Source organism: Clinocottus analis, unplaced genomic scaffold, assembly GCF_023055335.1.
Source record: "Clinocottus analis isolate CAN_PGR_092001 unplaced genomic scaffold, fCliAna1.0.p SCAF_1, whole genome shotgun sequence".
Lineage (NCBI taxonomy): Eukaryota > Metazoa > Chordata > Actinopteri > Perciformes > Cottidae > Clinocottus > Clinocottus analis.
The window spans coordinates 1,422,501-1,438,588 of NW_027175820.1; the positions used below are offsets into that span (position 1 = coordinate 1,422,501).

The following is a 16,088-nucleotide window of genomic DNA, read 5'->3' on the forward strand; positions in this document are numbered from 1 at the left end:
ACAAATCAAATGTGCATCACCTTGTTAGAGCAAATAAAATAAAGTTATCTCTGTGCCAAAAAATAACTAATATCTGGCAAAAGAAGGAGCTTATTGTGGCTGCAATTATCCTGTTTTGCCCTGAATATATTTTCAAGATAATAACGATAACGTCCAACCTGTGCCCCGCAGTTTGAGAACCACTAGCGTGAACCCTGGTTTGCCAGTGTGTATTTTGACTACACAGTTTATCATGGACTCATTATCGGAGGTGGTTGAACTTTAAAAATACCCCTCCCCCAAAGAACTATCTCACACCCAAGCCAAAATGTTTGCTATTTGCATTCACACAGCCAGAATGATGAAGGAATTAAAAAGCCAGATATGTCCCTTGGGGTGAAGTGTTAAACTATTAAAACTACCATTTTACGTATTGATATTAAAATACATCACACCTGCCAGACATCCAGAAATCTATTTTCTGTGGCCGTGATATAACAGATGTACAGTGGATACATACGTTGGATTTTAGTGATTACAATATTACAAAACTAACCAGGTTTTAGAGTAAATCTTTCCCCAAGAATGTTAGATTTTTCTTTCTTCTCCTCTGAACCCTCGGCGTCTTCTCTCCGTCCCCGTCAGAGAAACTGGACGCCGCCACCAAGGTGATCGCAGAGAACCTGGGGAGGACCTGGCGCAAGTTTGGCCGCACGCTGGGTTTGACCGACGTCAAGCTGGACTCCGTCTCCATGAGGCAAAGCGATCTGGAGGAGACGGCCAGGGAGCTGCTGAAGGAGTGGAGGAAGAGCCGGGGGGCCGATGCCCGAGCGTCGCAGCTGGTGGACGCCCTGAGGGCCTGCCAGCTCAACCTGACTGCCGACAAAGTGGAGGACAGTCTTCCCACGTCCTGATGCGGACGGCGCGTTTTACAGACGAGACGTGAACTCTGAACGGGAACGAGAGCTGTGATCAAGCTTCGATTTAGTTTTTTGTTTTAATAATCACCTTCTGATCAATTGTTCGACTTCCTGAATGTCAAACGCATGCTGATAGAATTATGTTTCGTCAACGGAGAGCTGAAACGATGAACGCGACGTGTTTGTGATGGTGACATCTGCAGGTGGTGGTGGACGTGCAGTTGGTATGAACAGTGTGCGGGGCGCGATTACCAAATTAAAGTGTAAAAGAAATTGTGTGGAGACGTTTTTTTCTTTTCAAATACAAATGGCAGCATAGCGATCAGTCATACGTGACGTAAAAACCACAGACTGTAAATAATAACAAATATTAAGAACTGGAAGATTTCTGCAACGTCTTGAGTATTTTGCAATCGATTAGCAGAAGTTAGCGTGTTTGTAACGCTCAGGGGTGACGTAGAGACGCTGTATACAGCTCTGCTAGTGGTAGCGACCTGTCAATCACCTTGTAGCCCCGCCCTAAAGCATGCTCTGCTTTATGGTCTGTTTGAATTTAACTGGACCATAATTTACTAAATGAACATCATGCTGTATTGAAGAAGACTTGAAACGAGATTGAGACATAAACTCATGTTTACAATATTTCAAGGGAATACATCAACAGAGATGTAGATTCATTCTCTCATAGACTTCTATACAACCAGAGTAGTCTCCCCCTGCTGGTCAGTAGTGGGAATGCAGGTTTTAAGACACTTCCGTTTTGGTTTAAATCAGCAGAACCGCTGAGGACAATGCAGGGATACCGACTTCAATATGAACGAGCTTTTCTTGAGGAGTGCAATGCCGGCTCTTAAAAGTCCGGTGAGGTTCATTAGCATCAAGTCACGTGACGACGTGAATACATACGATGAGTAATTTAACTTTTGTGTAATCCACTTGTTCACTTTCCGGTGAAAAGTTACTTTTTTTAAAGTGATCAAACAAACGAGACACAACGTGTTCATTCACGAGCTTTAAAGGTGCTAGTAGGCTGAGTTAGCTCTTTGTGCTAAGCTACGCTAACCAGCTGCTGACAGGTGCTTCATATTTTACAAATGATCTGCCCGAAAAAGAATATTTGCACATTTTCCAAAATGACGAAAGATATTTTTAAACGCAAAAATCTAATGAATAATGAGTCGTAGCAGTATTATACATAAGAGGGAGTTGCTTTATTTTCTGATCAGAAGACATTAAACTGTTGACGTTAATTGATGTGACATGAGAATAAAAATGTAATTGAACTGAAGCGTGTCCTTATGTTCTTCTTTCCCATTCCTTTATTAAACGCTGTTGGATGCAAAGGAAGTCTGCAGGTTTATTGTTGCAGGACAAACCAGAAGTGCCATTCGCCCAAAAAACCCCTCATCCGTGTCATCGGCGTACTCGTGATGTCATCCGGGAGGCGGGTCAAAGGTCACGTGCAGTTTCTGCAGGTTAAAAAGAGGTCTCCTTTAACATGTAGATTCACATAAAGTCTGCCTCTGAACAATATACTCATGTCTTCGTATGCGCGCTGATAAAATACACACAAGAAGTTTTTTTACAACATACTTCAGCTGCCCTTACAAAGTTCGTACTGTTGCATGCTGTATGAGTTCTAAGCACGTACTACTTTGTCACAACATTATATATCTGCTGATTCTGGGTCAGAACAGCCAGAAACACACACTGGCTTACATGGTGCAAAGATGTGAGCAGATCACAGATCCTGTTTGACTGCATTTGACATTTTATGAATTGGGACATTATAACCTTTTATAGCATCCTCAATAGTATGATAATATATATGATTTTGTGGGCATTTCTGCTATGTTCTAGCAAGCAGTACAGTATTTATGGCATTTCATCACTTCTTGAAATTATAAGGCCCCTCCTTTCTTTATTTACCACGAGCAGACTTTTAGAGAACACAGGGAATCGCAGTGTTTTCCTACATTTGCCGCAGTATACTTACAGCACTTGTACAGCCTGTTCAGCCTATCGATGTCATTCCTGCTCATCTGGGTGGCCTGGCCGAAGGACACGTTGCTGTTGGGAATGGGCACCATGGTGGGCCGGTTGTTCTTGGAGAAGGCGTACCTGCAGAAGTCACGGACACCACAGTGCAGAGCGCGTTAGCATCGGCTCCGATGGAAACATCTGCGGATATCAGCTCTGTGACGATCTTGTTTAAGAGCAGATTCACGTTGGTTGTGCGACTCCCCAAAAAGTCCCTGATGAACAACCACTTGTACAGGCCATTAGACCCCACTAAAGTCCACCAGTAAGGAGCCTCCAGCTTGTCCTGCTAGTGGTAGCAGGAAGTGATAATAATGACAAACACATCAAGAAACACAGGAAAGTCAGGATGCATTCACAGACACTGACAGCTCCCACTTCTGTGCACTATATGAAACATGGACATGTGTGAGATAAAGTAAAGGAGACAAACGGGACGTCGTCCATACTTCTCATATTGCATGACGGAGTTGTAGTCGTAAGGAGTTCCCTGGTTCAGGGTGGCAATCTTGTTGAAGTTGTATGCCATGCCTGCGGGGACATTGAAGTAAAAAGATCTGAATTTCAGTTTTGCAAACATGAGGGTGAAAAGCAGTTTTTCAGAATGCCAAATGTGAACTGTAATAATCAGATCTCACTCTCACCAACACTGGTATGCTTTAAGCTGCAGTTCTACTTATGGCCACTAGATGGTGGCTCTTTAAAAACACAGACTTTCCCGAAATTCTTTCAAAATCCACTTTTATGAGTTGGTAAATTATCTGCAAAATCACTTTATTGCATTATTTATTGATCTATGGTCTAGTTATTTCCCTTTTTCTATTCAAAATCCTGTAATTGTGGTTTTAATGTGCAGAAAACGGCCATAAGTATGCTCAACGTCTTCAGGCCATGACAGCAGGCGCCACAAACTTGATGCAGATTGCCCCGCTACAATTTAAATGGCCATTTCTCAAGTACCGTTGTTGTCGTTTTCTTGTTAATTTATGAGCAAAATGGGCTTTTATTGAGGTTTTTCTCAAACAATGAGAGTCCCTGCCTCTAAGGCTACCCTAAAAAAACACCCTAAAAAAAGACAAAACTGCAGCTGCCTGACCATCGATGATGTTCTCCCACTGCACCCGGATGTAGCTGTCCCTGTCGGAGCGTGTCTGCTCGTGGTTGAAGCCCAGGGCGTGCAGCAGCTCGTGCTGCACGGTGCCGTGGTACAGGCATCCGCTACGGGCCAGAGACACCGTCTGAGCTCTGCCCTGGCGCCCCACGAAGGAGTAGCAGCTGCCGACGAGCAAACAACGGTTTCAAAACAAGATTTCAACCATTTCAACCTCAAGAGTGTCATCCCGAAATCTCCAAATGCCATCAACACGTGAACTTTCCCACACATAGCAATGTTGTAGCAATGCATAGTGTATAAAGATACAATGAGCTATACTATTATCATATTTTATCATATGATTGCAATAATATTATTATATTTTATCATATCATAGCAATACTATTATCATATTTTATCATATCATAGCAATAATATTATTATATTTTATCATATGATAGCAATACTATTATCATATTTTATCATATCATAGCAATACTATTATCATATTTTATCATGTTATAGCAATACTATTATCATATTTTATCACATTATAGCTATACTATTATCATATTTTATCATATCATAGCAATACTCTTAGCATATTTTAGCATATCATAGCAATACTATTATCATATTTTATCACATCATAGCAATACTGTTAGCATATTTTAGCATATCATAGCAATACTGTTAGCATATTTTAGCATATCATAGCAATACTGTTAGCATATTTTAGCATATCATAGCAATACTATTATCATATTTTAGCATATCATAGCAATACTATTATCATATTTTATCATGTTATAGCAATACTATTATCATATTTTATCACATCATAGCAATACTATTATCATATTTTAGCATATCATAGCAATACTATTATCATATTTTATCATATCATAGCAATACTATTATCATATTTTATCATGTTATAGCAATACTATTATCATATTTTATCACATCATAGCAATACTATTAGCATATTTTAGCATATCATAGCAATACTATTATCATATTTTTGTGCAATACCGTTGTATCTTTTATATTTTGTGCATTTTTATTATTTTAATTATTGTAATTCTGTGTTAGGAGGACCGAACAAAATACGCTTTTCATTGTATAGAATAACTGATATCTGTGCATATGACAGTAAAAACATCTTGAATCTTGAACCAGACACCAGAAGCTGGCCTCCAGTCTATAGAACAAAAACATTCGTAGTAAGATCAAAGAGTTGGTCCTCACCCGTCTCTGGACTCGATGCTCAGCCACTCGTTGTCTCCGTTCTGGTAGGGTCTGAAGCGGATGCAGGACACCGAGGAGAAAGACTCCAGTCCGCGGGTGATGATGGACCGCTCTCGGGATGCTAGCGGGGCAAATGTGACAGGTTGAGAATATCTGTAGCAGCGGAGCTTTAACTTCACCTGAATGATTCATGTGGTGTCAGTGAGCTGCTCAATGCACTGTGTCACTGACGGCCTGCGGTTCTCTATTATCTTACTGGGCCGTACGGAGAAAAACAACCTTTCTGGTCCCCATGAATCAACTCGTGTCGTGGTACAGAAACCTCGGTGATGTTCAAAGGAAAGTGAAAACATGAGAATAAAAGGGTCAGCGCTCACAGTAGTGGTTGGCGATGTAGTACGGGATGTACACCTTCCCATCGGTCCACTTCCTCCACAGGCAGCCGTTGGCGGTGCAGGGGTCAGCGTTTCTGTCGGCGTCAGACTTGACGGCGATGTCGCCTTCGATCAGGATGGGCTCGTCCAGGTCGGGGTCTGCAGGACGATACACAACGAGGGAAAGCAGCCATGTCGTTACACTACACACACTTTGCATTTTGCACAATCCAGTCATTTGTATTCTATTGTGTATATTCAGTATAGTTGACATATTTTGCACACTCTGCTTACATTTAATTTAATCTCCTTAATACACACTGCCCAGTTATTTGTATTATATTGTTTATATATATATATATATATATATATATATATATATATATATGTATATATATATTATATAATATAATATATATTATATTATATATATTATTTTGTATATATCTGTCGTCCCTATCTATCTATCTATCTATCTATCTATCTATCTATCTACCTATCTAACTATCTATTTATCTATCTATCTATCTATCTATCTATCTATCTATCTATCTATCTATCAACTACCGACCTACCTACCTACCTACCTACCTTTCTTTTTTCTTTTTTTTTTCTTTCTTTCTTTCTATCTATCTTTCTTTCTTTCTTTCTTCCTATCTTTCTTTCTATCTTTTTTTCTATCTTTCTTTCTTTCTTTCTATCTTTCTATCTTTCTTTCTTCCTATCTTTCTTTCTATCTATCTTTCTTTCTTCCTTTGTACCTCACAGATTGGCGCTTTGTAAATCCTCCTGTTAGTTGTATTCGCTGAAGTGTCGGTGGAGCGACCCGGTGCTTCCAAAACTAAATGTAGCATTAACTAGCGAACTAGCGAGAGCATGTTTTAAGCAATATGTCTGACTCTTTGCCCTCTTTCTTCGTGGCTGCAGTCGGGGAGAAGCTGTACTCACTGCGGTCTCTGTTGGCTCGCTCCAGCAGCTCTCCAACAGAAAGCTGCCGGGACAAGTCCTCCTCCTGCTGCTGCTCAACGGCAGCAACATCTGCACAACATGAGGCACCACGTTCATTTAAAATACAAATGCAGATGTTGTGTAATAATTATTGATGAAGAAGAGCTGTCACTGCGTTCTCACCTTGCTGCTCTCGTCCACAGCGACATGGAAAAGAAGAAGAAGTTAAAATGTGGATGAATACGGGTGAAAATATTCTTTTGTATTATTTTAACTCAACTCATTGTGATAAAATATATAATACACTTGTTTTCCTTCACTGTTCTTGTCAATGGCAATGCCAATAACATGGATAGCATTAACATTTCATAAGATGAACTTATCTAATAATAAGTTCTTATTTATATATTTAACACGTGGAGGCTGCGTATCTTTCTGCCTGCAGAAGCTGTTTGGATTTGAGGTTTTGTTTGCCTTTATGTGTCTTTAAATGTAAATGTAATGTATGCTTGAACTTTAATCGATGTCATCGATTAAAGTTTTTAGAGCAAACAAAACTACATGTGTAAAGAAATAAGAAATATCAATAAAATTAGATCAAATATTAAAAAAAGGATAAATGTACTGAGGAGAATGTCTACATGTTTTAGTCTCCAAGACATTTCCAATATTAACTTCAGTTGATGAAACATTAAATATTCATCATAACTCTCGATCTACTTCCTCCGTCTGGATGATGTATTGTTTCCCAGGTGCAGCCTCAACCTGAACACATTATATTTCCAATAAAACAAAGAGTTTTGACGGGTTATGGCGCCTCTCTTTCCACTTTAATGACATTACTGTTTCCCTCATGTCGGTGAATATGTTTACCTCGGCCCAGGAGGAGGACACCAGCAGCAGGCTCACGAGAGACCAAGAGAAAACCAACATGGCTGCAAGAGACCTACAGCAGCCAGAGAGAGAAGATAGATTAGTATAAATAATAATAATAATAATAATAATAATAATAATAATAATAATGATATATGATCCAATCCTATCACTGATGGGGTTCCTACCTGAAATCCTTAGCAGAGAATGAGTGTGTCTTCCCCCCTGAGGACACGCTTTATACAGTCCAAGAGCTGATACACAATATATTATATCAGAGAGCAAACACAACAGCAGCTTTATCGCTGTTGTGTTGCTGAGTCGTCGTGTGAAGCTCTGCGACTGTCACAGGTGTGTCCATGTTTTTTTTAATCTGCAGCTGTGGAAATAGTTCTACACATCCAACAGTTCTGTAGTTCATGAAGAAGTCGAATAAAACAAAAGAAAATGTCTTAAATGTCTTGAAAAAGCAAACACTTCAAGAATATATTACATGTCTTCCTTCAGACGAGTGGCCTGTGAACAACCGCCAACGCATTTTTAGATGTTTATTTTATTACTTGCTCTATTTGCATTAAATCTTACACATTGCTTCATTTGCAATTTGAAATTTGTAATACAAAAAATGATTTCCTGAATGTTAGTACTCAACTGGGGAAGTTTCATGGTGATACATATTACTAGAGACAGGATATGAACACGTTACTGCATTGCACAGTAAACCCAATACAGCATATTGTATTTAGAGTGCAAAATCGGCCTCCATTGTTGTGCAAAACACAATTATACCCATCCATAGTGTTCACGCGCAGACTTTTAAGTGATCTAATTGGTTGCAGGTGTTTTCACAAGTGCATTCTGGGTAGTGAATGACACAGAATGGCACACTCTGAATGTGTCTGTGGCTGAGCCTGGTGGGACATGTTATGTGAATAATTGTGCCACAAGAACCCATTTTTGTGTCTTGGCAATTGCAAAAACACAAATAAACCACGTGATCGTGAAAAGGCGGTTGAGTCCGGCTCACGTCGTCATCGATCCACTTCCTCTCAAAGGTGTTGGATGGAGTCTGGATAAGGACGAGTTCGTCCACACCCAACCGAGTCACATTTAGTTTCCTGCCAACTCTCTGACGCTGACGGATTCTCTTCCTACAAGGAAACGCTCCAGCTGCTGAATCTACAACGCCATTGATTCCCTCGACTCCAATCCGACCGCCCATCTCAAACCGGTTCAGGAGCACCAGGTCCATATGGATCTAGTCCACTCTTCTTCTAGCACGATCTATCACAGAGTACATTATTAGAGCGGTTGGCAGAAATCTTCCTGGATACCACGGATACTTGGTGCAAACTCACCTGCTCTGGTCCCGTGCGACTTTAACAGATTCCTGGCGTCAAATAGGACGCACACTTTGGACAGTGTTCTGGCACGGGCCTTAACCTCCCACGGCTGTATTTGGAGTCACAACAAACCGAGATGCCGCCAACTTTCCATTGATAAAAACGGCCTGTGCAACTCTATTAGCCAGACAGCTCATTTCACCTGAGTGGAGGCACGCTCTTCCTGCTGGACGCCCTTTAAGGAATATCTGAATACGGCCATCATCATGCACAACTCGATGCTCTCCAGACATCTTAGATACAGATCTTAGGTTATCGGTCAAAACACTGGCATTGAATTGAAAGATTCTTGTTACCTGAATCTTCAAAGAGTCCAGCCCACGAGAAACAGCCACGAATAAGTGCCCACATACTTTTGGCTATACGGTGTAGTTTTCTTTTTAGGACGCTTTTTTATTGAGCTTAATTGCTTAAAGAAATCTCACCTCGAGGTTAATTTTCTAGCCGTTCTGGAGTTTTTGACATGATGACATGGGCTTCGTCAACAGATGGAGTTTGTCCTAAATGGAAAATGTGTGTGTGTGTGTGTGTGTGTGTGTGTGTGTGTGTGTGTGTGTGTGTGTATGCGCGCGTGCGTGCGTGCATCTTGCTTCTGCTATCGTCCTGAGAGAGTCAGAGTTTGAAACATCTGTCACTCTGAGAGAAAAACATACACACACCCTCCTCTGCTCTTATCAGTATGGGACACACACACACACACACACACACACACACACACACACACACACACACACACACACACACACACACACAGAGCAGGAAACTGATGAGACAAGGCCAGACCGTCACATACTGTACGGAGTGAGGACGGTTCATTCCATCCACAGCTAAGATGGCCAAAATATCAACATATATGTCTACAGATTTACAGGTTTATTCGTAACTGCTTAAACACATTTTCTGAAACACACACACAAAAAAAAAAAAGATGAAATAGCTGACATCTGTGGCCGAAGCAAAAGCTTCATTCAAAACAGTATGTAAACTCTTTTAAAGATGATACTTTTGCAACTTCACACACAAAGAGCAACTAAAAAGTTCTTCCCACACACCGACTGCACACTGATGCGCCGACTAGAAAAGACTATTATCTAGACTCTAGAGCCTGAGGCATTTTCATTTGGAGCACGCTGTAAATAAAGCCCATGAACACCAATGCAATGTGTTCTCAGTACACTTATAGCAGTGTCAGACACATTGACTGCACAGTTTTGTTTGTAATTGCGGACACAGAAACTGTACTTGTGGCACTCATATTGAAAAGGTGTTGTTGCTTGACAATGAATTCTAAAACATTTACAATAATCTCCTTAAGACACATCATTACAAACTAACAGGGTTCATCCCAAGTCTCTTCGTTGCTCCTTCCCACCAGGATGCATGAAGAGACGCAAGGAAACCATGCGAGGGCAGAGGAAACGAGGGAACATGATTTAACATAAATGAGATGTCCTTTTCTCTGAAGCATCACGTGAAGCTACGTTTGTTTCTGATGATGCTGATCACAGCTGATCACTGCAGAGCTACCAACTCTCACGGTTATTATTATGTTGAACGAATGCATATTAATAATATTACATTTATCTCAAAATATATGACCTTTTTAGTCACATGACCGGATATTGGTTTAGAAAGAAAGGACAAAAAAAGAGAAGAATTTTTTTTTTTTGTGGACATTTAAAACAAAAAACGCCTAACCTCCGTCTACACGGTAGTTTGGACAGAACAGAGCTCCATCCCAAACTCAACCGAGTTGGATACTCATGAGGTTGCGCACCCTCATGGGTAACCAAGCTCAGTGTCGTGCCTTCCGGGCTGCGAACCCGGGACTCACGCGATGCAAGGTGAATGTCCTAGCGAGACATTACACCGAACCGTTAGACAATAATGTACATGCACGGGTTGTATTTATCTTTGTTCTACTGGCTTTGTTGTGTGTTAGTTGCTTGAGTAACGCACTAAACGAAGACTCCATTCATTCTCTGCGGCGGTGCTGAAATACCCGGATGTAATATATCTTTGGCCGCTAGAGGCGCAGTGGAGCCGTTTTGAGTTTCGCGTGAACGTGCAATGACGAGCACTTGTCTGGTAGTTTATAGTCATGTACGTTAACTTCTCCACATGTATTTTCATGTGTCCCTTTAAAATATAAAATCCATGTTTAAGTTAAATGCATGTTTAAGCTCACGTCTCTGGCTCCGTCATTTCTAAATTCAAATTGTACAGAAACCTTTCCTTTACTTCAGCATTATGTATTAAGTTAGCATCTCTCTTAGCTTGTTCTGCTAACCCCCCCCCCCTCCACACACACACACACACACACACACACACACACACACACACACACACACACACACAGACACACGCACGCACGCACGCACGCACGCACACACACACACACAGGAGAAAACACGCATCAGAGCCAAAGTGAAGCCCCTTGTTATCACTTGTGACAAATAACATTTTAATAAACGTTAAAGTTACATTTGTGTACTTCACGCAATGAGCTTCTGTTTCATGGGTTTGTGTTCATGCTCTCTCTGTCCACTAGGAGGCGCCAGAGTCCCGCTGTGCTTGTATGGAAAACAAGACGAGAAGACACAATTCATTTCTTGCAATATGACGTCCATATTTTCCATTACATTGAAACTTTTTGAGGAAAATAAATGAAATGAATACACAGTCATGGATGTCAGTATCATCTCACTGTGTTTGAGGACCACAAGGAGACTTTTATCCACTTGTGAGGACGGCGTCATTGATCAGGTTCTCCAGAGCATCATCAGCTGTCATGCAGCTCACAGAACTTCACTCAACAGGAGGAGACTAAAACAAAGACTATTGGCTACATCATTTCTTAATCCTGAACATGTTTCCTGTAGAGAAGTGGACTTTTCACGGAAGCTACAGAGTGTTTGAAAGTCACAAAGAGATGTGAATGAGCCGTTAGCTCCCCTGAAACACAATAAAACCCACACTTAGAATTGGATTATTAAAAAAGGAACATGTGTTGGATTGTCCGGGTTGTCACGTGGATGTGTGTTGTGAGTTGTGAGTTGACCGTCATAGTTTCACGGCTCAGCAATCTTCTTCGTTGGTGTGTTTTGTGGTAATCAGAGGCAGAGTTGGGCGGGGTCGGGACAGACATGACCATAAATAACCATCTGTGCAACTGCCAAACGCTGTGAACGAGGTCATGGGGATGAGAGGACTCCCCAACCGTTAAAGAAAACCACCCACTCTTATTGTTAGTGTGTTATTCCCTGTTCTAGAGGAACCTTTGGTTGCACTTGTAGATTAAAATATGGAGCAAACACACACAGGCTGATGTCAAGATATGTGAATATGTTTATTTGTATTCATTGTTAGTATATGTATCAAGCTTACAAGCACAAATCAATTCCATCAAAGCCTCAATTAAAGCAAATTCATGAAGCACAAGATGCATTTCTGGTTTTCCTTTCAGAAGAAGACAGGAAAATATAAGTTCCGCCACTTTGTCTCATTTCCTCTTGAATCCTGTTGGAAGAAAAAAAAATGCATGAATACGCATACATGCACACGCATGCACACAAACACATGGGCACCGAAAGATGCTCAAAGTCCTGAAAGGGACAGTTCACCCCAAAATACAAAAGCCATCTTTTAGAAACAAAACAAAAAATAAAAGCTACTAAAAACTTCCACCTATAGACAGACTGTACAGTCAGGCTCATCTGAATATCGTACTTACGTTGCATCGCGTCGACGGTAGCAGACTTTCATCTCTAGAGGAAATGCTTTCGCCGCACATTGTTCAGGTCGGGCCTGGAAGCGGTCGAGTCTGACATGAAATCAAAGAGACAGCAAACTCTGTAAATGCTGCTTGGTTTCGTCACGCCGCTGCTACAATGCATGCTCACATATTCACATATTGCTCGTTTGAAAAGATACGTACTGCAGCGATAGAGGCGGTTCACCCGGAGGATGTCATTGGGACTCATCTCCGTGGCCCTGCCGATGGCGACGTTGGCGTCGGGGATGGGAACGATGGTCGGCCTCCTGTTACTGGAGAAGGCGAACCTGCGAGGCAACATACACGGAGGCGATGAGGGGTTTGAACTGTCCACCTGGACTGTTTTAATGACCGCTGGGAGCTGACGTACGGACAGGCTGCGAGCTGAAAGCTGCATGAAGAAGCTGGAAACATGTCGTCTGACACAAAACCACCTGATGACGCCGTTACGGCCGACATGTTAGCAAACAAGAGGAACGGCTTCGTTCACTTGGAGTCACGTTTGCGTTTTTTTAAAGGACGAGTTCACTTTTTTTTTTCAAGTCTGTCTCAAATCAATATTCACGTGCTGATAACAACTTTGAAATAAAAACCTTTTAACATCTTCATCTGAGAAATAGAGAATGTCTTCACGCATGTGAGCCGCTACCTTCCATAGTGCATGACTGAGTTGTAGTCGTAGGGAGTGCCAAGGTTCCTTGTTTGGATCTTCCTGAAGTTGCTCTCCAGTCCTGCAAAGGATCACACAGCTCAATCAGATGTGTTTTTACAGCACGACTGCTACAATGATATGATGAAGTCATATCAACTGATATCATTAATTTGTACTTAAAGGAGACACATCATGCTCATTTTGCAGCTTGAAAATGTGTACATGCATTAAAACAAACATTATTTTTCTCACACTGTCTGGATGAACTTATATTCTCCCTCTGTCTGAAACACTCTGTTTTGGTGCCTGTCTCTTTAAGTAAAGGTGAATCTAACTTTCAACAACATGGCACCTTGACCCTTTTTCACAGAGCTTATCATTACTTATGGTCAGTTGTGTCTCTTATTTTCTGAATTCTTGACTAAAGCTTCATCTATATTCGTGGTAATGAAAGCTCGTGACCCACCAGGAATAACGTTCTGCAGCTGGATGCGAACATGCTCGTCCCTGTCGGACCGGGTCTGCTCATGGTTGAAGCCCAGGGCGTGCAGCAGCTCGTGTTGGATGATTTGCCGGAAGACACAACCGCGGCGCATCAAAGACACAACCTGACCTCGACCCCGACGCCCGATGAACGAGAAACACCTGAAAGAGAGTAAGTTAAACCTCCTAACGGTCAATCAGATGAAGCAGCACCGCTGGGAACAAGTTACATTGGTACCAGGTGTGTAAATAAGGATCTTTAAGGTCACATTATGTCGTAGTCGTACCCTGAGCGTGACTGGATGTCCACAAAGTCCTCCTGTGTCTCGGTCAAGGGGGTGAAGCGGATGCAGGTGGAATCAGCAAATGAACCCAGACCTTGGATGATGGTATCTCTCTCTCTTTGGTCTTGAAAGGAAACAAACCCCAAAAAAAACATTTAATATCAGGTTAGTGGGTTTCATTGATTTCATCTTATACTTCTATCGGACACCTTTCTAAAAAATACATTTGTTGCACTGTTACATTTTTAGATAATAACAAAACTCATTTCCTCCCTTCCTTTGTGTGTCGGCAACATTCTACTACCACTACTACTACTACTACTACTACTACTACTACTACTACTACTACTACTATACTGCCACTAGTACTACAACTATCTCTACAAGTGCTATTACTGCAACTGTAACCTTTACGACTATTTCTGCCTCTAGCTACAACTAGCATTACATTTTTGCTCCTCACGGTGCGAGGCTACTGCTTCTACTAGCATACTAGTACTGCTACTGCTAAAAATACACAAGTGTGCATCTCCCCCTCTCCACATGCTACCCCTCGACCTGCAGCACTCTTGCATGAACCACACCCGTCGTCTTCTTCTTGTTCATCTCAACTACAACTGTAGACCTTCAGAGAGACAGACAGACGTACAAACAGCCGACTGTCCTGAAGAGCTGAACCTGAAGTCCTGAAAAACACTTCTGTGGTCGTCTCTGAGGTCCCCAGGACCAGATGTTAACGTGATGACACACACACACACACACACACACACACAGACCCTGCCCTCGGTCCTCACCGTAGTCCCTGGAGATGCGGTAGGGGACGTAGACGTTGCCATCGGAGGCTTTGGGCCACAGGCAGCCTCGCTCCACGCAGGGATCAGCGTTCTGCAGCCCTGTCGGCACGGCGATGTCACCGAACATCACCAGAGGGTCATCGAAGTTCTTTCCTGCAAAACAAAATGGAGAACATGTCGCCATCTTTTTCATGAAGCTGCGTTTCATTCTCTTGATTAAACTGCTGTGTTAAAACAAGCGCTCCTCTCACTCAGGGAAATCCTCACAACATCTACTGATTGGTTTCAAATAGATTGATTTTGTGTGTTTGCTCTGCAGGACTTTCAAACTAATGTGTTCAAAGTATCTTTCATGGCTACACAATGTTATTTTCAATCAATTGGGTCAACATCACTGAGCTAAACAGATGGTTTAGGCAACAAAACCACTAATTTGGGTTTAAGAAACCGTCACAAATTCGTCACACTTTTCCTTAAAGAAGACAGAATGAAGCAGTCGCAGTGATGAACATACCAACATTAACATTGGCCTTCTCCAACAGCGTGGAGACGCTGAACTCGTCATCCTCGACGGCGTTGCCTGTGGAACAGAAACAACTTGTAGTTCATATGTAGCATGATGTACATTTACATAACTGTTACTGTCTGAAAAGTAGCCCCATCTCACCAGAGTACTCCTCACTCTCCCCAAACGGACCCTGAGAGGAGACAAAGTGGTTAAAGAGTTGATGAAGTTTAGTTCCAGCATATTATAAGTATAGAATGTATCACATTTCATTTCACTTGGTGTCATAATAAATGGTGAGTATTGATGTTCTTATGGAGACATGACGTGTGTGCTGATGCTCACCTGTAAGGTGAAGCTGTGGACGGAGCAGAAGAGGACACTGAGCGCAGCCGCCTGGAGCATCATGGCTGGTTAAAGGACGGCAGCAGACCAAGGAACCACCTGAGGAAACAGAGCTGTCCATCACTTATATAGGAGGGAATGAGAACTAACCTCCATCCTAATATGGAGCACTGCTCACCAAAGACTTGTTGACCAATTCAGCTCAACCAGAAGTGGCAGTTATTACTGCAAGCGGACTGTGGCTTGTGTAAGATGTCAGCTTTGTTTTCTCCTGTTTGTCCCCAGTCATGAACACATGACATATTTTATAAGAAACAGGTCCAGTTCATCAATATGCCAGACTCCATGCCATAAACCAGACTGTTCAGG

The 16,088-nt window shown here is 41.8% G+C and overlaps 3 protein-coding genes across 3 annotated transcripts in view; 1 reads left to right on the top strand and 2 right to left on the bottom strand.

Annotated features, from left to right (window-relative positions):
* Nucleotides 1–2,187, top strand: part of fadd (Fas (tnfrsf6)-associated via death domain) — a 3,915-nt gene extending 1,728 nt beyond the window's left edge. Inside the window, exon 2 of the mRNA XM_068576201.1 lies at nt 625–2,187. Coding sequence (XP_068432302.1) covers nt 625–893 — 269 coding nt within the window. The 3' untranslated portion in view covers nt 894–2,187. The remainder of the gene's footprint in view (nt 1–624) is intronic.
* Nucleotides 2,188–2,332: 145 nt separating this feature from the next.
* On the bottom strand, nt 2,333–7,538 carry LOC137784509 (hatching enzyme 1.2-like). Its single transcript, XM_068575242.1, has 8 exons — nt 7,479–7,538; nt 6,606–6,675; nt 5,661–5,816; nt 5,284–5,404; nt 4,036–4,214; nt 3,389–3,470; nt 2,876–3,020; nt 2,333–2,368 (listed from the first exon to the last, which is right to left on the bottom strand). Exons 1-8 carry the CDS (start codon nt 7,536–7,538, stop codon nt 2,333–2,335), a joined length of 849 nt encoding a protein of 282 aa, XP_068431343.1.
* A 4,719-nt stretch (nt 7,539–12,257) lies between these two features.
* LOC137785130 (low choriolytic enzyme-like) lies at nt 12,258–15,782 on the bottom strand. Its single transcript, XM_068576187.1, has 10 exons — nt 15,720–15,782; nt 15,537–15,567; nt 15,384–15,449; nt 14,870–15,022; nt 14,079–14,199; nt 13,775–13,953; nt 13,306–13,387; nt 12,819–12,943; nt 12,615–12,704; nt 12,258–12,400 (listed from the first exon to the last, which is right to left on the bottom strand). Exons 1-9 carry the CDS (start codon nt 15,780–15,782, stop codon nt 12,649–12,651), a joined length of 876 nt encoding a protein of 291 aa, XP_068432288.1. The 3' UTR covers nt 12,258–12,400; nt 12,615–12,648.
* Nucleotides 15,783–16,088: the final 306 nt, after the last annotated feature.

Coding starts and splice junctions, on each gene's coding strand:
- LOC137785130 (XM_068576187.1), bottom strand. CDS start 15,782: ATGATGCTCCAGGCGGCTGCGCTCAGTGTCCTCTTCTGCTCCGTCCAC. Junction 15,568..15,719: donor TCCACAGCTTCACCTTACAG/GTGAGCATCAGC, acceptor GTCTCCTCTCAG/GGTCCGTTTGGGGAGAGTGA. Junction 13,954..14,078: donor GACATCCAGTCACGCTCAGG/GTACGACTACGA, acceptor ACTCTCTTTCAG/GTGTTTCTCGTTCATCGGGC.
- LOC137784509 (XM_068575242.1), bottom strand. CDS start 7,538: ATGTTGGTTTTCTCTTGGTCTCTCGTGAGCCTGCTGCTGGTGTCCTCC. Junction 5,817..6,605: donor GCGAGCCAACAGAGACCGCA/GTGAGTACAGCT, acceptor ATCGTCCTGCAG/ACCCCGACCTGGACGAGCCC. Junction 3,471..4,035: donor GTGGGAGAACATCATCGATG/GTCAGGCAGCTG, acceptor ATGTCCCCGCAG/GCATGGCATACAACTTCAAC.